Below are 27,299 nucleotides of genomic sequence, written 5' to 3'. Positions count from 1 at the left end.
ATAGATATATATATATATATATATATATATATATATATATATATATATATATATATATATATATTTTTTTTTTTTTTTTTAGATTTCTGTACAAAGGAAATTTCCAACAATAGCTGAAAATGATGCTGCTATTGTAATTGTACTGGAAACTTCCAAGACATAAATGCATAAATACATCTTTTGGACATTTCTGATTGGTTTATCATTCTCAATCCATTCTTATTGATGCTATCACAGGTCATTCTTGTGATTTCAACTAAATCTCATTTGTGTCAACCAGTTTGATCATTTTACTTAGATGACAAGTTTGAAAAGTCCACAAGCAGAATTTGTCACAGAAAACCAAATGGTCAAGTGACCATTTCATCTTTCCTGGGCCAGCGGGTCGTTCTTATTGTTGACCAGCTGAATGTACCAATCCAGTTTGGGTTGTATTGCCACCATGCTGTGTTGTTGTATAGCACTAGCGATGCCCCCTATTGTCTTGCTCGGTCTGCACCCTAAGGGCGGTCATTACATCAGACGACTCTTCTTCAGCAGGCCCCATGAGGATAGTCACCGCACTCCCAGCTCGCCCTGGCGTGGCATGAACAGACATGTTTTTCACACAGTTCAAGACAATCCAATACACCGCTGTCGTGCTGTTAACACTTTATCAAATGCAGACGTCACTAAGATTTGAGTATTTCCGCAGTGTAATTGTTAGTAAACAAACAAATGCTCAACCTTTATATGGCATGTGGTTTAAATGACGTCTCAATCTGATTAGTAAAACACAAACACTGATGTATAAATAATCCTCTGCATAATATTTGTTGATATTAAAATATTAAGCTTCCTGTCTTGCGTCACACTGTGGCCCGTTTGAAGCTTCGTTTATATGAAAGTGATGAAAAGGGTTTGGATTCATCGTTTCAAAACCTGGTGTTGTAGAGGCATGAGTGTTGCATATATCTGATGCCATCCGCTTCCCATGAGGCTGTGCAAGCCACGTGTCTGCAGCTTTAGCGACAAGCATCCATTTCCTAACCAGAACAAGTGGCTTGTGTATAACTAAACTGGTCTCTCAGTATGAAAACATGGCAGCCCTGTTCTCAGTATGACATAAGTGGTGAAATGAAATGTTTCTTAAAGCTTCGCTTTGTCTTAGTTGAAGATAATTTTTGATGTAGTATGTGTGCTTTTTAAAAAGTCTCTTTACTGTCATATGTTAAATGTCACCTTGTTTAATGTCATTTATGTAAAGGAAAGACTCCTTTTAATCTAATCATTTTCTTGCCGATGGACATGTGATTGTGCAATGGACTCGGCTGACTGCATTTCTAACTGTCAGTATACATTGACAGGTTTGGTGACCTACTTTCAAGAGCCCTGTCCAGTGTTCATTTACGTTGACGATTATATCTGTAACCCCACAAAAAAATTGACCAGAAGTTGGTGTAAACGTTAGAACAACATTTAAGCCAACCGTTAAGATAATTTAATTTAGATTACAGATGTGATTCACAGGGGTATGGATCTTACAGATGACATTCAAGATTTGATTTAAAAGCTAATTGTGAAATTAGCTAATTCAGTATTTTTTTAAATGCATTAATAGGAACTTTTGCCAGTATATCTTTCAAGACAAACTACTGTTTATTTCACCAAAAATAACTTGATGGGAAACAGTAAATACGGTTGTAACATATTTTGTCTACTTTCTCTTCTGCTCACCATTTATTTGATCAAAAATACAGTAATATTGTGAAAAATGATTACCATTTAAAATAACTCTTTTCTAATTTAATATATTTAAAATGTAATTTATTCCTGTGATGATTTCCAGTATCATTACTCCAGTCTGATACCGATCCGATACCAGTGCAGTTTTTTTAAATCAATGTAAAATTTCTATACCTCTATGCATTGAACTGATAATCACTCTTTTGTGTTAAACACAATCTACTAAATATAGACAACTTCATTATAAAGAAAAACGACAAATGAAAAAAAAAACATAATCATAATCTATGACAAAATACCATTATAAATTACGTTAGTGGATAATTCAGCATGAGTGCACAATAATTGTATAATATCTAAACATTTAGTGAAAAAACATTTAGTGGGGAACAAATATGAATGTGAATAAGTGTAGCACTAAATCTGCTAAACTAAATTTGCTCTTTATATTGTTGTAAAATACGTTCATGAAAAACAAGTAAATATATTTAGAAATAAATATTAGGGCTGTCAAGCGATTAAAGTTTTTAATCGAATTAATTACATGATGTGGCGATTTAATAATCTAATCAATCACAATTTAATCGCACATTAATTTTGGCTGTAAAATTACTCCCAAAAGATAATTTGAAGTCATTATTGAATAAAGCATCAAATAGACATTACAAAAACTAGCTTCAGAAAGAAATATTTTATTCGATTCAACATAAAAATTTTTTACACATGAACTTTTGGACCATGAGGTTAAGTAAATGATGACTGAATTTTCATTTTTGGGTGAACTATACCTTTATTTATTTTTTAACTAATTTGGAAATATGAAACAATATTTAATATAAAATTAGACTTTAAATAAGAAACTAAAACTGCCAGTAGGTGGCGGTAAATGTCTTAATGATTAAGTCGTTTATTCATTCATTTGATTCATTCAAATGGCTGATTCATTCAAGAGTGAAGTAAATGGTTCTCTTCCGGCTTGATCGCTGCACAGACCGATCGGTGTATGACATCAAAGTACCGCGAGAGCGATTAGAGAGCAGACGGCTCTGTTTGCTTTTGAATAGCTCTCGCTGTACTTTGATGTCATACACCGATCGGTCTGTCTTTTATGAACGATCCGGTGAATCATTGGTTTCACTTGGTTCATTCAAAACGCGGATTCAGAAATGAAACACTGCTGTGCATTGTGCGGAAACGAACAGTTCTACTTTTTCTTTATATTTTCTTTGACAAAATTGAGCAAAATAGACAGTATTTAACACGTTAATTTTAAAAGACATTTTTTTTTTTTTTAAATGTATAGTGCAGCTTTTTAATGAGGTAGCAACATATGATAGATAGGACAGAACAAGAAAGGCTATTAATATTCTTTCACTGTGCAAAAGTATTATAAAATGAAAGGCTCCAATACAAAGTGGCACAAAGGGCTTATGCGCACTCCGTGCGCAGAATGATGTGCTTGAAGCAACATGGACTCACAGTCCATGCTCCGCATTGAAAAGTTCAGAGCACAAAGAGAAGACATATTTACGCGTAGTGTATTATATCTATGCAATAGTTTATTGAACTTTTTCTTTTAACGGTTTTAAATATAAGTTACTGTGTGCGTGAAGCACAATTCATAGTGCTCTCTACTCCAGTGTCGTGATCTGACAGACACCTGGGAGAAAGATGACATGATTTAGAAACCGCAATAAATGGCAGCAAGGTAAAGTCCTTTAATTAAAACCATAGACCTTTATCTACAGATCAAGTATAATAATAGAAACATTGAATAATCTTGGAATGTCGTAACCGAACGCGTCACACAGTTTGAATGCTGAATGACTGACAGCCGCAGCGGAGAGAGTTAAGTTTACGTGAACTTGAATTTAACAACTTAAATATTCTTTTGTGCCTCACATTAAACTATGGAATGGCTTCCGAACACTTGGAATATAGTGCACAAAAAAATTTATGGTGCTTTATAATGTTTTTGTGCCTTTTGTGGGGCTTAACAATAACACAGAATAGTATACGCACAATATCAGATTTGGATCGTTCTCGTCTGACTGATACCTGATCCAGCAAAAATGGCAGAATCGGAACCGATACAAAGTATCGGATTGGCACATCCCTAGTCTTCAGTGTCACATGATCCTTCAGAAATTATTCTAATATGGTGGTTTGCTGATCAACAAAAAACTTATCAATGCTGAAAGCAGTTGTGCTGCTTAATATTTTTGTGGAAAAATGATACATTTTTATTTTAATTTTTTTTTTTTTGATGAATAGAAAGTTTATAAAAAAAACAGCATTTATTTAATATAGAATTTTTTTTTTAACATTTTAAATATCTTTACTGTCAGTTATTTCATTAGTTTTGAATAGGTTTGACTCAAGACCACCACAGTGTTGTGAGAAAAGTGTCATTTACTTGTGTGATAGTCGCTTTACTATTTATTAGCATTAGGGTTTATTAGCATTTTTAAGTATCGGATTATTCAATTACTGGCCAATTCAAGCAATTCATTATGAAAAAGCTGTTTAAAGTTGATACATCAAGAAAAAGGAGGTTTTTTTTTGTTTTTGTTTTTTTGTTACATACTTAGCTTTGATGTTATTCAAAATCTTGGAAATATTGGAAATTGTGGTTTCCAGGCCTAATAAAGCCTTGGAAAAAGTACCTATAGTGAATATATACGTTTCTACTCTAAAATATTTCATCGCCTATAAGTTGTTAGCGCAGTCTTTAAAAATCCTTATTTAATAACAAAAAACAAATGTGAAAGTCATGGATCAAAAGAGACAAACTTTCAATTTCATGAATTTTATGGTGATCAAATGCTACAATTTGCATAAGCTTGTTTGGATCAGCATGATGAAATGTGCTCCTGTTTAGTCGTTTGGTGTATTGACTACCTTTATTGTACAGACCACTGTGGCGGTTGTTATTTTGTGAGCAACAAAGGGGCGGACACTTCCTCCTCATCTCTGAAAGACTTGTGTTTTGGAATGCATGCGGCCCTTCCCCCCACTGGCAAAACTCCTGCGTCTGTTTGGCCGCATTCGCTGCCAGTCAGTCTCTCAAGGGGTTAAAAACCTGCTTCAGTCTTTCGGCTGCGTCCACCAACCGGTTCAAACTGGTTTTCAGGGGAAATGCTTTATGTGTCCCATGGAATCTTGGGAAGGGTCATGTGGAGCCCCAGTGATGTCATGGCAGATGAGAGCAGGCCTGGGTGTTGAGTCAGCTGTCTTGCTATCAGATGGCTGATATCATATGTAAGACAGGTAGGTCGGCACGTCTCATATGTGCCTTGATGTGCCCAAATGATGGATTTGCTTCCTGTAAAGTGGCTGTTGGGGTTTGCATGCATGTTTTAAAGCTCAAAGCCTGGCACAATTCAGACTTCTGCTTGGTGTGATTGTCTTTCCTGTTTGTGGGCTTTGCCTCTGTTGACTTTCGTTTAAGAATTGCTAATCTGTGACTTTATAAACTGTTGTTTTAGTTGTCTTGTTCAGGTACAAACATCATATACCTGTAGTTCTCGGCCGGTGGGTCGTGACCCAAAAAAGGGTGCAGATCTGTTTTGAAAGGATTAACAAAGAAAAACTATGTCAAATGCAGCTAATCGTTGGAGTTAGGGATGTTCGTGATTAACTGGTCAACCGTTAACTAGTCTCACGTTAACTAGTCTCTGACTGACTGCAGAAGGTCTGGACTCTATCGCAGCTTTCATTGGCCAAGGCCCGCCCAAGAGGACGTTTAACTGACATGTAACGCAACCAATCACAGTTCGTTTTGTTCTGCGTCGTGATTAGGGGCGTGAAATGTAAAGTCGATGTCCCTACAATAACAGACCGGCGTGCATCTAATAAATGTTTGGTTGACTTTTGATAAACAGGCTGCGATGTCTAGTTAGAAATGCTAGAACTGAAGTAAGACTTTTTTTTTTTTAATATACTTTTATGTGTACACTCACAATAAAAACAAAACGTGCTTTTGTGAAATAAAGAAAAAAAGCATGTGCCATCTCGTTTTCCTTTTTTGTGGAGCGCGTCACAAAAATGAACAAACTCAGCGTATACTACTTGTCAGTTTATTCTTTCGTTTTGTTAATCTGTTAAGTGAAATAATTTTTGCATATAGGCCTATTTATTCTGTTTTTAAATATGGGATCAGTGAGATAAACATGGTTTGTATCATCTGCAATGTTTCGTGTGTTGAATAATTGGCTGTGGTGAGCCCAGAGACATTTAGAAACTTAACACTCAAACTATACAGACAATTTTTGATTTGTTCAAAAGCAAGCAGTGGGAACACATCACAACAAATATATATATATTCTTTTTTTTTTTTTTTTTTTTAGTAGTTGTAATAACATTCAGTGTTTAAAAAAAATAATATTCAGTATTAATAATAAATTATTTTAGTTTTTCTACAATAAACAAACATCACAACAAATAATTTTGGTATTGTTTTGTACTTGATTTCTTAAGTAAAATCTGGGTCCTTGATATTGTATAATGTTGAATTAGTTGATAGATTTCGAAGTTTAAAAGAACAGCATTTATTTGAAATATAATTTTTTTGTAACATTATAAATAAAATTGTGGTTTCCAGGCCTAGAAATGCATTGGAAATTCATACTTTATTTATTTATTTATTTATTTTCCTATAGTGAAAATATAAATTTTTACTCTAAAATATTTTTCACCTATAAAGAGTTCAATCTTAATCTCAATAAATGGGAAAATCATGAATTATATATAATTTTGGTATTGTTTTGGGTCACCACTAAATAAAATCTGGGTCCTTGATATTGTATAATGTTGTATTCGTTATAGATCAATTTATCAGTTTTAGTCAATTCGAGATTATTGGCATCAGATGATCCAGAAGTTCACATCCTGTGTGAACGCCACCTAAACGCATCTGTTCAGGCTCTCTACATTTTATCATTTTCAAAGTTTATCAATATTGTTGAAAAATATTTTTTGTGTAAATCGACTAAATATTGTGTTAAATAAGTATTCATTTGGTTTCAGCACTTGTGTGTACATATTATTTGTCATTAAGACAAATTACACTATATACTATAATAGTCTATCTGCTTGAATATGCTTGACTCTGTGATGATGTTTTACAGGTGAGAAGATGTCGGAAGACGCGGGGCGTCAGACTCGTAGTCAGAAGCGGGCGCTGGAGCGAGATGCCCCTGCTTCGGAAGGCGACTTGAAGAGGGTCAAGTTGGAGAGAGGAGAACTGGGAGCTGTAGATGGACTGAAGACCAAAAGCGAACAGGCCAACAAGGTGGCTAACATCCTGCGGGCCGGGGAGGTGAAGGCCACCATCAAGGTGGAGGTGCAGACCAGCGACGAGCCTGTGGACATGAGCACATCTAAGAGGTAGATCACAGGTCGAACATAAGAACATATTTTTATTCCCATAACTCCTTTTAATGAAATAACAGAGCTGCTAACACCAACGCTGATCTCAGGTAGTAGTGACCTGTGAACTGGAGAATTAGCATGATCTTGGTCCTGCCGTTTCACTTTTGTATTTGTGTTGAGGGCACTTAACCTCAGGCTGCTCTGCTGAGACTTCCTGCTAGTAGCTTTGAATATAAAGCATCTGCTAAATGCAAAGTAAACAAGGTATCAAGTAGATGCAAAAGAGAACAGCCTGAGTTCAGTCTGGTGGTGCTTTTTCTGTGCTGTTTTATTAGGCCTTGTTTATATACCATGTGTACGATTCGAGTTTAACTTAAATTCCACAAATTTGGTCCTACATTGAAAGGTAACAACAATTTGGGATGTAGAAAGTCAGAAACCATGCCAAAAAGCATGTGTAATTAACTTTTCCAATGAAGTTTAGTGATGCACAGAAAAAGAATATATGTTTATTTTTAATTCATGTTCATTCATAATGCATGAAATAATGTTAAGTTATACAACTTGAATTAAGTAATTAGTATACCAAGAAATTAACCTTAACAAATTGAACTGTACTGTGAAAGTTTCACACTTAATATGAACATAATTACACTTTTTTGCATGTGTTTTCCTGTTCCTGTCCATTCTCTATTATTGTTTCAATAGTAGCAGAAAAATATAAGTAGATTTCTTGCATTTTCTAAATAAAACTTGCCAGGGCCATTGCAATGTAGTTGCAAAGCTATTCTTAGTGGTTTTTATCAAATTGCTATGCTGTTTGCTGGGGTGTTCTGGGTGTTTGCTATTCAAGATTCCATGATTCCATTAATAATAAAAAAGATCTTGAAATGCTAAAAAATATTCCAAATGGCAGATATACACCATGATAGTTAATATCAAAATGTTTGTTTGAATGTTAAACTTATTGCATGTTAAACTGAAGGCAATTCCTGTTTGTTTGTGATTGCATGATTAATGTAAAAACCAAACAGAAATAGTGATGAACCAGAGTCGAGCTCATGATAAAGGACAAAGGAGGTGGCCTGATGCCATGTGGGATGGGGGAGGGGCAGAAAGTTGAGTTGAAAGATGTCACACTCCACAAACACGACGGTCGTATGCTCAGCTCTTCCCAAAGGCCACACTCAAGTATGTGCTTGCTCAGCACGTCAGTCTTCCCTCGGGTGGCACGCTGCCCCACTTCAAAAAAGAAAGAAGCAGCAGTCCGAAGCACTTTCCGTCGTACCTGAACCCTGCCTGACTTTGCAAAATGAGGCCTATGTCACAAACTGGTTTGAACCGGCCGTTGCCATGGTTTCCACATTGGCAGTAACAGTTAAAGAAAAGGGAGGGTGTGAGTCATGTGACCAGAGGGAAATTCTTACATCATGTGATCTTGTTGGTGCTGGTTAATACACAGGAAGTGATATAAAGTCACTTCTGGTGAAGTTCTGGTTGTGCATGTCATAAGATCAACTCCCATGAAGATCCTCAGTGATTCCAGTAAACTTGGGCATGTTGTGTTTTGACAGATGGATTTAACTGGTCGGTTTGCTTGTAAGGAAACTGAAGTGCTGTCCAGGGATATGTTATGTTTCTTCCTGTCCATTTACTTGAATGGGCCGTACTTTCGGAGCGTTTACTTGACCCTTCTTCCTCATCTCATCTGTTGCCTGATGAAAAGTGTACCATAGTTGTTGCCACACTTGTTGAGAAATGAATGATACATCAAAATGTGCAGCTTTTTGTGTGCTATTACTTTGAGGCAATCTCAGTTTTAGCTTGGTGGGCAATAAAATACACACACACACACACACACACACACACACACACACACACACACACACACACACACACACAGAGAGACAAAAAACAGTAGTTCAAGGATATCTAGGGAATAAACTCTTTAGAATTAGGCTGCATCTGAAATCGCATACTTCCCTACTATATAGTAGGTGAAAAACAGTATGTGACAAAAGAAGTATGTCCGAATTCTCAGTACTTATAAAAGAGTAGGCAAAAAGTCCCCGGATGACCTACTTGAGATTCTGGGGTGCGCATACGATGGACACTTTATTATCCCATGAGGCCACAGGAGAGGATTTGTAAATGGCGGGAACGCAGAGTGTGTGACTTTTTGTGTGTCATGACTTCTTGAGGTAATTGGAATTGCACATTTGAGCTTAGAAGGTGATAAAATGCATAAAAATGTAAATACTAAGGAACTTCAACAATATCTAAGGACCAGAATGACATTTTAGCCTTAGACCAGTATGCATCCTCTGAGAAAACTCTAGCAACGCCCCAACAACAACCTAGAACACTAAAGCAACCACATAACACATTAGCATCACGTCAGCAAGTAAACATAAGTGTGTGACTATTACTTCTCTAGGCAATCTTAATTATAATTTTAGCTTAGCGAGTGATAAAATGCACAAACAAAATTCGGTGTGAAGGAACTTCTTGCATATCTAGGGACCAGAATGACTTGGAGACTTGGGAATAAACTCTTCAGAACTTGGATCAGTATGCGTCCATTCAGAAAACCCAAACAAAGGCCTAACAACAACCTGAAATGCCATAGCAACACATTAACACCCTAGCGTTGTCAGCGGGCAAATATAACTCGTTGTCTTCAAAAAATGTAGCTGCTACAGTTGCTCCCAAGAAGCCAATTTCAATAGACGAGTGGGTTGTTGCGAGGTATTTGACCCTTATCCTATAAGCGACAGATTTCCCATCAGCAGCCGGAGCAGAAGCATGAAAGAGGGTGTCTTTGTTGATATGCGAGCACCCTGTCTGCAGTGAAAGTTGAGGACGGAGTACACACAATAGCCTGGACGCTAGCCATCCCATCCCCCTCCACCGTCCCTTAGGAGGGGCCGTAGACCCACTTTGGGTACAGCACTACTGTCCTTACAAGTCGTCAACATGACACCGCTCTCGTATTTGCCTTGTTAGGGCTGATTTGAACTGGGAGCAGCTTATGTGTTTAATGTAACCGTAAAATGTTTAATTTTCGTGTTAAGAGACCTTTTAAAACTTCTTGCGCCTCTTCCTTGAAGAGCAACTCCTTGAAGTTTTTTTGTTTACAAAATGTGCAAATGATGGTCATAGGACGACCTCTAGTGGGCAGTGCATGAAATGCAGCTTTAGGTGAGGAGCAGTGGGCCGCTAGGATATAGTAAATACTGCATACTTAAAAAAAAAAAAAAAAAATACCTGCATACTTAGTTTAAGATGTAAGTAATGCCAAATAATGCTAAACATTTCAAACAGTACTACACTACATTGTCATGATGTAAATCAGAATGTTACGTCCAGTAGTTATCTGAAAATAAATCAATAATACAATCAGAATACAATCAGAAATAATAAAAATAGAAAAACAATAATAAACATAAAATATTTATAATTATAATGATAAATTGATTATAAATGCAAAATATTTCCTTTATTTTATATAATAATAGTAATCGTTACTACTATTATGATATAAAATTAAGAAAATATTTAGCATTTTTAATCCAGTTTTGTTTAAAAATCTTTTAGTATGAACAAAAAGATTGAATAAAGAAATATTTATAATAATATCAAACATTATGTTCAATATTATTATTATTATTATATAAAATATTTAGTTTTTTAAATCCAGTTGTGTGTAAAAACCCTTGGTGGTATTATCAAATAAAAAATCAGAAATTGATGATTGTTATTATAATTTTTTTGCATTTTTAATCCAGCTTTGTGTAAAAAATCTTTGGTAGTATGATCAAATAATAATAATAACGAGTCTTGAAAGAGTTTATTGCATTGTGGGATAAAGTACTCAGCACAGTGTGCTCTGTTATGTACTTCACATTTTAGTATTTTAGCAAATTGCCTAGTAGGTCATCCAGGTATTTCATTCATACAGAAAATTCCCATACACATACTATATACTGCATAAGTAGTATGAGTAGTATGCAATTCTGAATATTCCAGTGTTTAAAATCATTGTGTTTTTTTTAGCCTTGACTCATGTTTTTCCGTCTGTCTCTCTCAGCGACATAAAGAAAGAGCGACCTCCGACGCCAGATGATGATGTCATTGTTTTGTCGGACAATGAGCCTTCTAGTCCTTGTATGAATGGGGTCAGCTACAGTTTTAAGAAGACGGATACTGAGATGCTAATGGTAATGTCACATCTTAGACATTATATTTACAGATCATCTGCATAAGGTAGTTTATATCAAGTTTTTCATGCTTTAAATGTCCCGGTCATTTGCTAACGTGACTTTTCTTCTCCATGGCACGTGCAGAAAAGCAGCCCGGCCGAACGTGAGCACATCATAAAGCAGCTGCAAGAAGAACTGCGTCTACAGGAGGCCAAACTCGTCCTGCTGAAGAAACTCCGGCAGAGTCAGACCCAAAAAGACGTTGTGCAAAAGGTAACGGATTTAAAAAAAACGTAAGATGAACATAACACAACAACAAATAATGTCAAATCCGATTCTACGCTTGAGGTTCAAACTGACCTCTTCTGTTTTGCAGTCAACCAATTCTGTGGCTGCTCCTCCACCTCTCGTCAGGGGCAGCATCTCATCCACTAAAGGACCCCTACAGGTCAGTGCCATTCAGTCTGTAAGGGGCCGTTCACGCAGGACATGTGTTTTTACAAGTTGAACTGTGAAGAGCTATTGAGACTTAAATACATGGGTTGATTTCAGGTCTCCAACCGAAACTCAGGGACAGTCATTCCTCCTCCTTTGGTTCGAGGTGGAGCGCAGGTCTCCAAGCACGGCTCCCATAATACCGTAGTCATGCCACCCTTAGTCAGAGGCTCACAGGTATGCACTGCTTAAGCTGTTTTTTTACTGATAAAAAAGTATTTTAGTTTTGAAGTGAATCCCTTTTTTGACGTTTGTGTGTTATAGCCCATTGCCGTGACCCCGCAGCAGATTGCGACCCTACGGCAGCAGCAGCAACAGCACTCGGGTTCTGGTCCTCCTCCTCTTCTGCTGGGCGCGCGCACCTCTGTACCCACCGTGCAGGTGCAGGGCCAGAGGATCATTCAGCAGGGCCTGATCCGCGTGGCAAGTGTATCCGGCACAAACGTCCTGGTCTCACAGGTCACTGTCATTTACTTGCTATATAATTACAGTTAATGAATAAATATATATATATATATATATATATATATGTATGTATATATATATATATATATATATGTTATATTTATAAATATTTTATATTGTATTTTTACAATTAAACCTACTAATGAGCATATGAATTTAATATTTAGTAATATGTAAGTATAGTATTAACTTTTAGTTTTATACATTTATTGTAATAATTTTATACATTTTTAATAATGTATTTTTTTAGACTACTAACTATAAGCATATAGAGTTTTTAATATACGTTTTTCTATTATAGAATTAGAAAATTTACATTTTATAATAATTTGTATACATTGTTGTACATATAACATTACACTAAAAATGTTAAAAACTAGTAAAAAAAAAATTTCTTTTTTATTTTTATATCAAATGCTTGAATTAACTTGGTGCAGTAGCTGTATTATACATAATTTATTATATATAAATATTTATATTATATAGATGTATTATATTATTATTATTATTATTAGTAGTAGTAGTAGTAGTAGTAGTAAATAAATATTTTACTGTGTGTGTGTGTGTGTGTATGTATGTGTGTGTATATATATATATATATATATGTGATATATATATATATATATGTGATATATACATTTTATATTTAATACTGTATTCATAGCATTAAAAACTACTAACTAGTGTAAGCATATAAAAGTTTATCATTTTACTTTTTGCTATCATATGCTTAGAGTAGCTATATTATATGAACTATATATTTTTTCATATAAATACCATAACAAGTAATATATTTTACAAAGTATGCTATGAACAAATGGTTTTATTAAAGAAAAAGAATGCTTGCAATATGAAAGATATTTGTATACAATATCAAATTTGTCTTGATGAACTCATATTATAGAAATCATCTCACCATCATGTTTTCCCATGTCCAGGCCTCTTCAACTGGTTTGAAGACCTCGCAGTCTGGTCTGGGCAGCAGCACCTCAACTGTCAACTCCAATGACTCACCCGCTAGCCGGCAGGCCGCCGCCAAGCTTGCGTTACGGAAACAGTTGGAGAAAACCCTCCTTGAGATCCCACCACCTAAACCTCCAGCACCAGAGCTCAATTTCCTGCCCTCTGCAGCCAATAATGAGTTCATCTACCTGGTGGGGCTGGAGATGGTGGTGCAGAACCTGCTAGATACACTGGCTAAAAGTGGGTACAGCCTAGTAAAGCACATGCATGAGTTGTGAAAGTTTACCATGCTAATGTCACGTTATTTTCCAGGTAAGCAGCCGCAAGCTGAATCTGCATCCACCCCGGCACCCAAGGAGCCCTTCATGTGTGCCCAGTGCCAGACAGACTTCACCTCTCGCTGGAGGCAAGAGAAAAGCAGCGGCTCCATCCTGTGTGAGCAGTGCATGAGCTCCAACCAGAAGAAGGCGCTGAAGGCCGAGCACACCAGCCGCCTGAAGGCCGCATTCGTCAAAGCCCTGCAGCAGGAGCAAGAGATTGAGCAGCGCATCCTGCAGCAGGCCGCCTCGCCCGTCTCCAAGACCACCACCACCTCCTCTTCATCCTCCTCATCCTCGCCGGTGATTAAATCCGAACATGTGCTGGTGTCGCCGCAGTATAAGCAGGTGCGCACGTCACTGACCCAGCAGACCAACAGAGGGACGTCGGTCGGTCGCTACCACACCATCACCACCAAGCAGGTAATGGATACTCCTAGCTCAGCTGGTATGTGTCCATAACAGCCTTTTTTCTGATTTTTAACATGCTTTTCCCCTCAGACTCCAGGCCAGCTGTCCCGCAGCGTACAGCAGGTGGTGAGCGCAGGTGCACGCGGGGTGAGCCACAGCTTCTCCACGTCCTCTCAGCTCCAGAACGCTGTCACGGCCGCCGCGCTGGTCAGCAGGCCAGGTAAGCATGCCGTGAGGGCAGGGGAAAAGGGCACCAGCAGCAGCAACCCCACCACCAATACCTGGAGGAAACAGAACAGCGGCACCACAGGTAGATGATGCCTACTAAAAAAAAAATGTCTGCCCCTTCCTGTCTCCTCTTTTCCTGTGTCTGTGCACCTTTTTTTTTTTTTGTTGTGTATTTCAAGCTGATTGATGCTGCAAAGGGCAAACATGCGAAAATGGGTAAAAAAATGCCCCTTTTAACATGTGTAACACATTTTTCTTAACACAAAAATCCAGTATATTTTATTTTTAAATGTTAGTTGAGACAGAATTTTGGCCTGTTCCAGCCTTGTTTCAAAGTTTGGTCAAAACTTTATGGAACAATAGTTTGTCTTTACTCTCTATCTATATTTTTTGATTTTTATTTCATTCTTTTTTTTGTACTTTGTTGAATGGACTAGTACAGAATTTTAACAATGATCATCTTTTTAATTAAATGTCCTCTCTTTTTGCACATCATTATTATTATTATTATTATTATTATTATTATTATTATTAGTTTTACATTTTAAGGTACATAAACAACGAACAATTTTAAGTTGTCAACCCCATTACCATCATAACTATTGATTTATTAAATCCTGTCTTTGATAAAGAGTCATATGACATCATCCTTTCAACTCTGCATGGACAAGTAAATGTCTCTTCTCTTTTTCTTTTTTTTTATCACTTTCTTACATTATTAAGAGTGTAAGAAGTGGACAATCTTAAATTGTCAACCCTGTTACCACCATAAGTGTTGATTATTAAAATTGGGTACCGTTTGATTAATTAAAAACTGATATGGCATCATTCTTTCCACTCTGTGGATATGTAAATGATTCCTTTCTGTAACTTTATCTTGTGTTATTAGGTATGTCAAACAGAAAATCTTAAATTCCTTAACCCTGTTATCATGATTTTTGCATAGTAAACAATTGATTATTGAAAAAAGAGTATTTCTAAAAATATCATGTTTTTTTTTTTTTTTCCCCTAATAAACAACTTGTAGTGTCATAACCGTTAGCATAAGGCTAGTAATTGCTAGCTATCAAACTGGCAACTCTGTTACCTTACAACCCTGTTTTTAAAGGCAAAGCTAATTTAGCTTGAGGTGCAGTTCATTAACACTCTTCAAATATTCTTTGTTCAAACAAACCTTATAGAAATGTACTTGGTCATCCTTTCGAAACGAACGATCATTAACCACTTTTCATTCTCCTCTGACAGGTGTCACCATGGCTTATGTCAACCCCAGTCTGTCCGTGCACAGGACGACGTCTCCGGTGGACCGTCAGCGAGAGTACCTCTTGGACATGATCCCTTCCCGCTCCATTTCCCAAACAGCAAATACATGGAAGTAGTGCCCTGATTAAATCACCCTAAAGTTTCACACAATTATAATCCTGTCTTTTGAACATTTGGTCGGTTATCAGTATCAGACAACCAGCCCTTAAGCAATAATAAAATTTAAAAAATTATTATATTTTTCTCTCTATTTCTCCTTTGTTCCGAGCCCCTTAGTTGTACAGTCTCTGTAAGACCCCATAGGCCAACAGTTGTCCTAGTGAAGAACTGTACCGGGATCAGTGATCAAGGAGACACAAGGACCTTTTCTACAGGCCTTTGTATCCATCTACTGAATCCCTCCTTTACCCAGTGGGCTTTAGTGATCTAATACAGATCCACGGTGGTGATATCACCCACAGCTCTCAATTTACGGCCCTCCAGGTGGCGAAATTGCTCCATTATTTGAAACTAAAGCCTCCGTTCAGCGTTTTCAGAGGCTCATAGACACATTTACCCACAGGAAGTGGAGGAAACAGGACTGGAGAGTTCCTGCGTGACGCCAGGGATTGTTTTATGACTTTTTTTGTGGACCATCTACATGCTATAAAATCACTTTAGCTAAGTTTTCTGACCCACAGCGTCTCTTGAACGGATATGGGAGTGTATGTTTGTGTATTTGATGTCAATACATTGCTTTTTTTGTTTGTTTTTTAGCTTCACTGTGGACTCATTCCACCCTTTTCAAAATGGCCTTTTTTTAAAGGCTACAAGTTTAAGGAATTGTTATACTGTTGAGGTGGTTATACATCTGCTGGTGTAGTGTGTGTTTTTAAATACTTTGGGTTGTTTCTTTTTTTTTTTTTTTTTTTTCTTTGTAGTCTTATAAAAGACATTTAACCAAGAGTTTTGCATCAGGGATGGTTACAGAGATGGACGTAACTAACAAAAAGCAGCAGCCACAACAGGACTACTACTAGACCTTCATGTTTGTGCGATTTGTTTATCAGATGAGTCTGACGGTAGCTCATTTTTATTTTTCTTACAGGAACAGTTGATATATTACGTTACACTTTGTTACCATTGTGATGTGCTCCCCCTTAGGCTTTCTTGTAACAGCATCTAGGTAATATTTGGATGTTGTGTTATTTATAAATGTCACTTTAGATGAAGGATATCCTGTTAGCTCCTTCCCAGATAGCTTCAAAGGGTTGTGAATTTTAAGATTGGACTGTATTTAGGGTGTTTAAATGCATTTTTTTTTTTTTTTTTTTTTTTTTTTTGTCTAAAGCACAATTCGTTTGTGTCCCGTCTACCATTTTAGATCCTGTTGGAAGTCGTACCGCTTAAGTCACGGCTTTATCTTTCCTTAAAGGAAATGTTTGGGTTGAAAGCATTTCTGCTTATTGAATGTAGCACACAATCTTAGCTAAATGATATTGAGTCCTACCTGTTAGGTGGTGGTCATGTTATTTTTACCATCTCTTATTTTCCTTTCATCTGATTTGATTTGCTAGCATACGCTCGGTATTTTAGCTAAACAATTTTGTATGTTATATACTACAGCTCGGGTCCTTAGTCATCGCAGTCCAAAAAACACATGAAAGTTCTGCTTCAGTTGATTCTTTTTTTTTTTTTTTTTTTTTTCTTCCTCTCGGGATGATCCGTTCAGTGATCTCGAATGCCTGTGGCGTTTCGGACACAAAGGCCCCCGTTTCTGACTGTTGTTCTGACTACTGCCTGCTGCTGACAACTAACACCATTCCATTTCCCCCTGGGATGCTGCCATTGTGTGGCATCTCTTTTATGAATTGTCAAAAAAACAACTTTTTTTTTCATCTGTTTCTGCTCTATCAGCTAATTATAATAAAAACTAATTTTAACCAGTTCTGTTGTGTGGGTGTATTTTGAGTGTGAATTTTTTTTTTTTTTTTTTTCAAAATGTAATCTAATTTGAATGAATTTAATCAACTTTTAAGTGTTTGAAGGTCAGTGTGAAAGCTTTTAGTCAGGGTAGAGAACATAGTTAATCATAATTTGATATGAGTGAAAGGGCCATGAGGGTTATAGAAGTCAGTTTCAAAGGAATAAAATTAAAATTACAATTATTTACTATCATGTTGTTCCAACATGATTGCGGTTCATTTTAAGTAGAATTTTTAAATAAATTTTAATAGCTCTGGAAATACAAATTCATAGTAACCAATGAGTCGAAGGTCCAAAAAAACAAAAAACAAAAAAGTTGGAGGAAATTATTTTTTAAATAAATTAAACATGGTTTTTAGCAGTTTAATTGTTGTATAAGTAAAAGTGTGTATATATACAATTGAATATACTATACAATATACAATAAAATTGCATATATGAATAAATATTGTGTAAAATAAGTTACAGCAATTTTGTGTCATCTTAGTTGCTATCATTATATTGTCTTTTGGCCACCTTGTTCAAGATATCACTGTCTTCATGGGCCATTAAAAAGATGTGGCACCGGTCACCCACTTACCTATCCTAACCATTCTTATTAGAGTCATTTATTAGAGTTTCTCCATTGCTTTATTACTATACAGCCCCAGACTGTTCTCCCAAAACAATAAAACTGATAATTAAATAATAAGATTATGACACTATCTAAACTCTCCCAGCTGAATGAATTTGTGACTGTTTCTCTGCATTTGCACACATTGTTTTATTAGCTTCTTGTTCTTTAGCTTTGTCCCATCTGCAGCCACGGATGTTCTGCCACCTGTTGAATGGTTGGACGTGTGGAAGGACTGAACTGGAGCAGAGTACGGATGAAGACCCGGCATGGTTCCTCAACACCAGCATCATCCGGAAAAACCAAAGGCTTCCGCTGAAGGCGGTAAAGTCGTCTCACATTGCTGTCATCGAATGGCATCTTTCCAGTCACCATGATGTATAGAATCACCCCAAGGCTCCATACGTCATACTTCTTTGGGTCATACGGCGTTCCCATGATGACTTCTGGTGGAGTATAGGCTGCAGAACCGCAGAAGGTGTGACTGAGCTCTGATGAGTCTTGAATGCAGCGGGCGAAACCAAAGTCTGTGATCTTAACTTGTTCTTCGGCTGTCAACAGTATGTTTTCACACTTGAGGTCCCGATGAACGATGCCCATCTGGTGGAGGTAGCTGACCGCACTGACCATCTGAGAGAACAAGGTTTTGCTTTGGTCTTCTGGGATGCGATTCACTTCATGTATCTTCTGAAGGAGATCTTTTGCAGCAGCTTCCATCACAATACAGAGTCGCTTACCAGCCACCTCGATGAATTCGTGCATTTGGACAATGTGGATGTGGTTCACTCGTCTTAAAACTGCCATTTCCCTTGGGAGAAACTTGTGAACGAAATCCTCAGGGGCCTTAATGCGGTCCACGATTTTGATGGCCACGTTACAGTGGTGCTTCTGCGAGGTGGCCAGCTTGACTTGGGAAAAACTGCCTTCACCAAGCGAGGAGATGAACTTGTAGCCCATGCCTTTCAAAATGTTATTAATGGACATTGTGGTATATCTCACAGGAGTTTACAACATCAACCGCATAAACACCTAGTCTTGAGTTTGGATCATGTTCCTCACTTTTGCAGCAAAGTATCTTTTAGCAGGCATTTGCATTCTACTGTATTCTGAGAAATATTAGCATTCTATTCGGTGATGTCATAATAGAACACCACATGGTGTCAAAGAACAACTGATGGACACACATGCCATTAAGAAACTCATTTAGCCCTCTGATTTTTATCTTTATCCAATTATGTCCCCATTAGTGCCTGATATAGTATTTTGTATTTGCTTAATTTTTCTTAAGAAAACTTGACTGACTGTTGAGAACTCCATGATCATTTAAAAAAAAAAAAAAAAAAAAACTTACTTTTTTTTTTGTCTACTTTTTTGGCCGTTGTTAACTGTTGTCAAAATTTCCCAAAGTCAAACAACCTTTGAATCGTTTTGGTTTGTTCTGACTCGGGGGGAAAAAAGAAAAGAAAAAAGAATCGACCAATTACTGACGGCAGTTTCCGACTCTCGAGAGTAAAATATAAAGGTAACTGCGACTTTATATCTCATAAATGCCATTTTCTTCTCGTTATCTCGTAATATTCTAATAATAACTAAAATGTGACTTACTTTACACAGTATTTCACAATTACGTTTTTATTTTTCACTCTAAGGCGGGAAATAGACCCACACACACATAATGGACTCCTCGCGCCACCAAAATGTCGATGCAATTCATTAATGATTCTGCAACCATAGTTTTAAAGATGTGCAAGGAGAGACCAGCGTTGGATATTCGAGATACCAATATGTCTCGGGAACAGTTTGTTTCACGGAAACATCCGTAAAAAATACATTTTGTTCAGCCTTCAGCGTATTATTTCGACGCCCTACGTTACGCTTACATCAGGTTTATGACCGCCCGGTGAGTGCTGGAATGCATCAAGTTGTTTCTAATTGCATAACCACACATTCGTATCATTAGTTTTCTATGAACTCCAGCCCAATTTACACTGTTTATTTCCCCAGACTTTTAATAGGAGAACTTTGTGCCTGCAATGACGCGATATGACCTCTAAACGGCAGTGTGGCATCTCCATTACTCCAGGTTTTCTTCCTTTTATTAGAACACATATTATTTAAAAACATTGCTTATTGCTCATGTTAAATGTAAATGAACTAATTCATACATGTTTATAATAAGATTAAGCACTTTAAAATGTAACATTGTTTTGTTTATTTGTTAGTAGCATCACCTATTTATATGAATTAGTCTAATATTGTTCTCTGAAATCATTCTAAATGGTAAAACCTTTTGAATATTAATACCTCAATGCATGAATAGCATGACCAGTAGTATTACATGGAAAATATGCCAAAACAGCACCGTGATGAATAAGTGTTTGAACTGAAATAGACATATTCACACTCTCGTACTGAGGATGCTACATCTGAAAGGGATGCGGTTTATGCTTGACTGAGCTCTCCAGCATCAGGGGTGCTCAGCCAATCAGACGGCACTCCCGGTGTCTCCCTGCCTCTTAATTGGCTGACACTTCCAGCAAGAGTAGCTGATCTACGCGTGGAGCCTGGGTTTATCAGCCAGTAGGCAGAAGCAGGGCACACAGTGAGAAAAGAAAGAGCAATAACGGGGTGACTGTTGCCAGAGATAAGTGCTACTGAATCAATCAAGATGAACCACAGCTCCAACGAGAAAGAACCTGAGACCATAGAGCCACTGCGTTATCTCAGGTATGCTGTATTTTTTTGGTATTAAGCCTCATAATTAGACATTTTTAAGACAGGGTTGTGTTTAAATGCGTCAAAATAGGGACCCTGTTAAGTAAGGGTGGGTAATATTTGCACCATCTTTTCAGTCTGTCTTTTAGGTAAATGTGATTTGCGACACAGAAGGATGGCTGTAATATCCCTCACTGTCTAAAGAAAATGCATCTAACTTAATTTCCTCCCAGCTTTCCTGTTTACAAAAATAAGGCACACTGATTATGATCAACGTGCTTTAATAACCTGGAAATGTGGCTTGTAGGCAAACAGGTGGAAGTAACAATACACTTCAGCTCTCTCTGCAGCAGTTTGTTGGTGATTTAGGCATGTCGGCAAAGGTGATGTGACATTTTAGCTGCTGGACGTTGTGATGGCAACATCATGGCCAACGATTTGCTCTTTAAACAAGCAGGGGGTTGCCTGTTTCCTGATCTGAGTGAAATATGGCATGTGTCAGAGAGCTTTCTAAAGCATAATCAGTATATAAAAGTGTCTAATTCAGTCTAACATCTGACAAATTGTCTCATATTCTTGTGAGATTTAGATTTAGCAGATACTACAGAGTGTAACAAGAGAATATCTTTAAAAAATTACACAGAAGTGACACAGAACAAATGGTGTTTTGATCAGAAGCCCAAGTGGCACGAGGTTTGTTTTCCATACTGGGCTTTCCTGGCAAGAGAGGCCCTTGAAGCTCTTTACACCAGCCCACTGTGTTTAAATACGCTGGTCGGCAAGAGACGAGGCAAATTATACACTTTAAGGGAGGATGGAATAATAGGATTTAAGGATTTGAGGTTTAACGGCGTGAATTCTGGGGAGATTAATGTTCCTGCTGTAACTTAAAACCCTCATAGCTAATAATGTTGGTTTTACATGGAAACCACACAGTGTGAATGCAAACAATTGGCGTTTCTATTATTATTTTGTTCAAACAGATTTATTTGTGGGTTCGTAATGTGTATCCTGGGATTCATGTGTGTTAATGGCCCCTGCGTTCTTTTATTGACGCCGAAACCAAGACGGACAACACTGGGTCACAAAAAGATGCTGTAATGCTGTTTTGCTAGTTAGCAAGGCCTGGTACAGGATCTTCATTGATGGCCATTCAAAACTAGCCATGTATTGAAATATTTTGCTGTGTACGTACAGTATAATTACTTAATGAATAAATACACTATAATTTTTCAACGCGGAAGTAAGCGATTTCCTGTAAATGTCAGAGACTTCCGATTCATTAGCTGCTATTGGTAAATAACTAAGAATAACAAAGTGAAGTAAACCATAAAACTACAAACCAGTGCGCTGATTGTTAATAAATTAAAATAATATAACCAATACCAGCTTATGACATCAAGCAGCATTATGTGCTGTTTTTGTACAGTTTATATTACACATATTCAAGTTACAAATGGCCGCGCCCACTTTTATGTTAAAAATAAGCTGGATAAATTGCTACTATTTTGTTATATTATAGTAGATAATGTTTTTGTTGGACTGTTAAAAGTGTAAAAATGTACTTATAATTTTTCTGTCTGCTTCCTTTGACATCACAGCCCAGGATAGTCGCTAGTCAAGTGCTAGCGTGCATGGTTTTTAGGGGCGATTCAACCAATCAGCGCCGTCATGACATTTCAGAATGGTATTTACAACCCGATCTCATGGCAATTCGTACGTACTTTACGAGGTGGCTAATTCATACGATTTCGTACGACCTCACTCATACGAATTAGTACGTTTTTTGCTAAATCGTACGTTTTTACGAGTTGCCAAATTCGTTTGATTTCGTACGAATTACCTACCCCTAACCCCGCCCCGTCACTGGGGTTTAGATAAATCGTATGAATTCGTACGAGTGAGGTCGTACGAATTCGTACGTATTAGCCATCTCGTAAAATACATACGAATTGGTCGTGAGATAGCGTTTGTATTTACAGCTCAGGTGATTGCCTCAAAAAAACACAGCAGATTTCGAACCTCCTACTTCCGAGGGATCCTGCGCTAGCCTAACAACTCACATTGAGATGAAAGGGAATGCTAACGGCTAGTTTTCCTCACAGATTATGTTGAACTTGATTCTTGTTAATTATTTATTCAAAACTGCACACCTTTTCAACCCAACAGTTGCGTCACATGGAGAAAAAAGTTTTTTTGAATGGATAGTTGTTAACAGGTGTTATTGTGGTGTGAAACGTCTACCTGATAGCGTATCCACCCTGTTGTTCTCCACAGCTGTCTGCAGCTCTGTTTCTTTTCTGCTGGGCGATGGGTTTTTTTATAGGCTTAGACTAAAATGCAATAATGGAGCAGCCTGCATGATTTGTGGTTTGTTACCAGGAAATGTATTACTTCTAATGGTGGTCCCCATTAAAGTTAGGTTATGGAGGCAAGGTCTGCAAGAGTGCAACAGAGGTGTGTACACTTTTGCTAAGTGTTGCGGGGGTGTGATACAGGTGTGACTGGCTGAATATTTTCAGTCAGTTTATTAGGAATATATGCTGACCCTTCTGGGTCCTCCTCTATTGATGTCTAATAATCCACTGATTTATAAGATCATGGAGTAGGTTCACCGTCATTGTTCTCAGCTGGTGAAGAAGAATACTGTCACACACCATCTGTCTCTTCAGCTTTGATGCCAGAAATTGTTTGATGCGGCATCAATCCAGATCTATCAAACATGATCCAGCTAGACTCAAACTCTATAGCCCACATGAGCACCATTACTCAATGTAACGACTGGGTTATGGCTTTGACCAGAGAATATTTTAAGAGCTAAAATTCCTCTTATATTTGCTAAGTGAATAATAAACTAAACATTGAAACTAAGGCTGATTGAAGCTGTACTTCTTATAGACATAAAGATATGACAGAACTATATGTATGCTATTCCAAATTCAAACTAGATGTGTTCAACTTTTATGCAGCACTGACTGATTGGCACCAGCCTTGACGCAGTGCATGTCAGTTGGAAATTTTGTCAAACTTTTATCAACAACACAGCTTATCTGTTATTGGCCAGAGTTTTGCTGATAACGATGAAGTTTCATGTTTATTCTCTCTCACAAATCTGTTTTTTTATAAAAATCTCTTTTCATGTAATCTTAATGTTATCTTAATATTTCTGTCATTTAAGAAATGTTAAAAATATAGACATTAAAATTGATTTAAATAATATACTGTAGGCTTGTATCTTTCTTCTTGTATAGGCCTATAAGACACTGTGTTAACAGCATATACCTTAGCTATTCGATGTTTCTGGGTCTGTAAATATTACATCTAATCCGCTTCTTAAGCAAAAAATAAAGCAAACACTGTGCAGACATCACTACGGAAAACAGAAAATGTGCCACTTGGTGGTTTCAGGCATTGCAGAGTTTGTTTGTCCTAGCCAATCACAACAAGCAATTTGACGATTTTATTTCTGCCGGGTTGCTCCAGGTAGCCCCACCCACACTGAAGTACTGCTCCTCTTGGAGATTAATGCTGCCTTTATGTGCTAACAAGGGGTGTAACAATATAATTTATCACAATATATCGCAAAACAAAAATGCAACAATATCGTATCGCGGATAGTGACAATATGTGTTGTGCATAGTTCACCTAAAATGAAAATTACTGTGTGTGACAGAGTGCAAACATATTCTTCTAAAATAAGTCAGCGTTAGAATCATAAATATTTTTATTCTGGTATCAACATTGTCCTGTGCATTACCTGTTACCAGCATGAAGTCCAAGCCTATTCATTTCCACCCCCAATGTAATACCAAATTTAACATTTTAATCAACAGTGCATTTTTTCGTTATCCTTTTACCATATGTCTTGGAGTATCAGTATCGCGATACACAATAATATTGTATCGTGAGTTCAGTATCGTGATATGTATCGAATCGTGACATGAGGGTATCGTTACACCCCTAGTGCTAATGGAAATTTCCTACTTCCCACTTCTGAAGTCGTGATTAGGAGCTTGTCGCATTTAAGTGCTTTGTTATCGGAAAGAACAGTAATCATGGAGGACACTAGGTTTATTGTTGACTATTTATTGGGACAATCTTATTAAGCCAAAAGTGAAATTTAGGGTCCCATTTAATGACAACCATATAAACACACACTGCACTATCTAGATCTGACGATTCTGGAATTTCTGTCAAATACAGGCTATTTTCGCTGTGAATAAAACAGTACACTTCAAATGGTTATTCATATATGTAAATATGGATAACTTTAACTACAAGACAAGGCAGGTGATATAGCTGTTGTGGAAAAACTAATAAAGAACCCCAGTCACAGTAGCAATCGTCCTCCCCTCCGAAATGTTTAAAGTTTGTGGTGCGCCCAACTCATGAACTTGGGTATCAGAATTATCCCAGAGCTTTCCAGTGGTAAATATCCAATTTTTAACTAGGAAACAGCATAAACATTGAATGTGGATGAGGAGTGGCTGGGAGTGTATTATCAGTTATTATTCGACAAATCCATTAAATTTCACAGTGAAAAACATTAAAAAAAATGTCTGTCTGTTTACACCTAGTATTTTAATCCATCTCTTTTGTCCACTTTCAACCACTTCTGTCCTGATTTCTACAAGGGGAGGGTCTATGGGTGGGCAAATTTTTTTTTAGATCTTTCCATCTAATGGACAAAATAAGCTTGTGCAATTTATATATGAACGTGCCCATGACGATGGAAAAAACGCTTTCGTTTCTGCTCTGACATCCGCTAAACGCAGTGAGTGCATGTTAGAAATCAGGAGTGGGGAGAGAACACTGTGCTTGGTACATTTTTCATCTTCAAACCAAACTTCAAACCAAACAGCCGACAAAGTTTAAATCCTGTCTGGTTAGCGCACTTTTGATAATGTTTATGCATTAGGTCAGTAGGCAGAGAGTAGGCGATCTTTTTGGGGCTGGTTGAACGCTTTCAACCACATGAGCGTCTACACTACGAAAGCAATCCGGTCGAATGTGTTTTCTACTACCTCTGGAAGTGGTTGAAAGTGGACAAGCTCAAAACATTAACAAAAAAGATAGCCATTTCAGAACGAAGCAAGTTACATTTTATAACAGAATATGAAAACAGACAGTTTTTAATGGAATAATGTGTACCGTGTATCGTTCACAATAACACCAGACGTATTATGAAAGTCAATTATACAGTCAATTTTGATTATAATTAAAGATAAAATGAGTCATAATTGCTAATATCTCTTAGAACAGAGTTAAATAGAGCCTTTTTTTATTATTAAGATACTAAAAGGACACAAAGGAAGATAAAGTGATTGTTTTTCTCTTTTTGGAGCAGAATTTTAATGTGCGTTTTATTGCAACCACTTTTGCTTATCCATCCGTGAGTTTGCCCACCAGAGTCAGTTCATATGGAGCCTCATTTATTGAGCTATAAAGAGGGTAGATTAAAGTATATATCACAAGCAAAATAACTGGCTACAGTAAAACACAACCATTTCAGTTCAATATTGACTAGCGGCTTTCATTGTTAGTTTGTTAAATCAAATCTCTATTGTAGATAGTTTATCATATATATGTTAATCAGGTCCAAATCTCTCCATATCACACCAATTTAGTGATTACAGAGGTAAAGATTGGTTAATTTTTCTCATCTGTCTGTTCTTCAGTCAAGGGGTTGAATGAGATTGACAGTATTTCTTTTTCTCCCTTTGACGTGTATAATGAGTGTCATCACTGCTTGTGGTTGGGGCTGTGAAGGGGGGGACTGTTGGATAAGATTGACAGTGTTTCGTGTTTCTCCTCCTGATGTGTTTAATGAGTGTCTTCACTGCTAAGCTGCTGCATAATGAAGTGCCTCTATTTCTGATAGACTAGGTGAGATGTAGGAGATGGGGGAGGAGGGTTTGTTTGTAAGGAAGCAACTTCCTCCGTGCAGACACAGTGTCCTCAAGAATTTGATTGAGATTTACTTGAGGAATTGTCCTCCATTTTTTTTCTCTGATTCACACTGCTCCTATTTGTTTATCCAGTCAAGTTAGAAATGAAAAGAATGCTTTTTGCTTCCTAAAAATGTAAAGATCTGCCCTAGAATGCCCTACATTTCATGTTTTACTCAGATTACTCAGAATACATCAGATTAGGGAAGCAAAATGCATTTAGAAAGGAATTTTGTTAGAGTCCTTTTCCTTTGTCCCCCCACTTTTTTTTTTTTTTTTTTAAATAAGAGTAGGGGGTACTGGTACTGGTAATTTTAGGATTCGAGAGGTAATCATGCAAAGAAAAAAGCATAAGGTATGTGATGTATAATCAGTGAGGCGAGACGCATGGATTACAGCATGAAGTGGGGAACCTTCAACTGTTAAAAGAATCAATAGGAGCTGTTTTCACAAGCACATGGTACAATTTCCATTAGCAGAGAACAGCTGCGAGTCAGAGACTGATATATGGCCAAGTCACCATAGAAACAGTGGGACTGCAACATATTCCTATGAAGTCCACATACATATTTGACAGCATGGCAGTTTCTGGGAGAATGAGGAATGAAAATGGACC

The 27,299-nt window shown here is 37.1% G+C and overlaps 3 protein-coding genes and 1 long non-coding RNA gene across 11 annotated transcripts in view; 2 read left to right on the top strand and 2 right to left on the bottom strand.

Annotated features, from left to right (window-relative positions):
* gatad2ab (GATA zinc finger domain containing 2Ab) overlaps window positions 1–17,369 on the top strand; it is an 82,178-nt gene extending 64,809 nt beyond the window's left edge. For 7 of the 8 annotated variants that reach the window (XM_051909413.1, XM_051909410.1, XM_051909412.1 and 4 more), the window contains 10 exons: window positions 6,855–7,113; window positions 11,189–11,318; window positions 11,445–11,573; window positions 11,677–11,748; window positions 11,853–11,972; window positions 12,060–12,254; window positions 13,199–13,463; window positions 13,536–13,963; window positions 14,042–14,261; window positions 15,425–17,369. In XM_051909413.1, coding sequence (XP_051765373.1) covers window positions 6,855–7,113; window positions 11,189–11,318; window positions 11,445–11,573; window positions 11,677–11,748; window positions 11,853–11,972; window positions 12,060–12,254; window positions 13,199–13,463; window positions 13,536–13,963; window positions 14,042–14,261; window positions 15,425–15,558 — 1,952 coding nt within the window. In that variant the 3' untranslated portion in view covers window positions 15,559–17,369. Of the gene's footprint in view, window positions 1–4,639; window positions 4,996–6,854; window positions 7,114–11,188; window positions 11,319–11,444; window positions 11,574–11,676; window positions 11,749–11,852; window positions 11,973–12,059; window positions 12,255–13,198; window positions 13,464–13,535; window positions 13,964–14,041; window positions 14,262–15,424 lie in introns of all 8 variants that reach the window. The other variant, XM_051909415.1, reaches the window with a different exon arrangement.
* LOC127520810 (uncharacterized) lies at window positions 10–4,733 on the bottom strand. The gene is made up of 2 exons (XR_007932212.1): window positions 4,627–4,733; window positions 10–576 (listed from the first exon to the last, which is right to left on the bottom strand). It is a non-coding gene; the product is annotated as an uncharacterized LOC127520810 (long non-coding RNA).
* A 758-nt stretch (window positions 17,370–18,127) lies between the features above and the next one.
* Window positions 18,128–19,914, bottom strand: tssk6 (testis-specific serine kinase 6). The gene has a single exon (XM_051910989.1). It carries the CDS (start codon window positions 19,002–19,004, stop codon window positions 18,189–18,191), a length of 816 nt encoding a protein of 271 aa, XP_051766949.1. The 5' UTR covers window positions 19,005–19,914; the 3' UTR covers window positions 18,128–18,188.
* Window positions 19,915–20,571: 657 nt separating this feature from the next.
* Window positions 20,572–27,299, top strand: part of yjefn3 (YjeF N-terminal domain containing 3) — a 44,924-nt gene continuing 38,196 nt past the window's right edge. Inside the window, exon 1 of the mRNA XM_051910990.1 lies at window positions 20,572–20,747. Within this exon, the coding sequence (XP_051766950.1) occupies window positions 20,689–20,747 (59 nt within the window). The 5' untranslated portion in view covers window positions 20,572–20,688. The remainder of the gene's footprint in view (window positions 20,748–27,299) is intronic.

Source organism: Ctenopharyngodon idella, chromosome 10 (assembly GCF_019924925.1).
Source record: "Ctenopharyngodon idella isolate HZGC_01 chromosome 10, HZGC01, whole genome shotgun sequence".
Classification (NCBI taxonomy): domain Eukaryota; kingdom Metazoa; phylum Chordata; class Actinopteri; order Cypriniformes; family Xenocyprididae; genus Ctenopharyngodon; species Ctenopharyngodon idella.
The sequence above is the reverse complement of the archived record's forward strand: the minus strand, read 5'-3'. Positions and strand labels throughout refer to the sequence as shown.

Coding starts and splice junctions, on each gene's coding strand:
- tssk6 (XM_051910989.1), bottom strand. CDS start 19,004: ATGTCCATTAATAACATTTTGAAAGGCATGGGCTACAAGTTCATCTCC.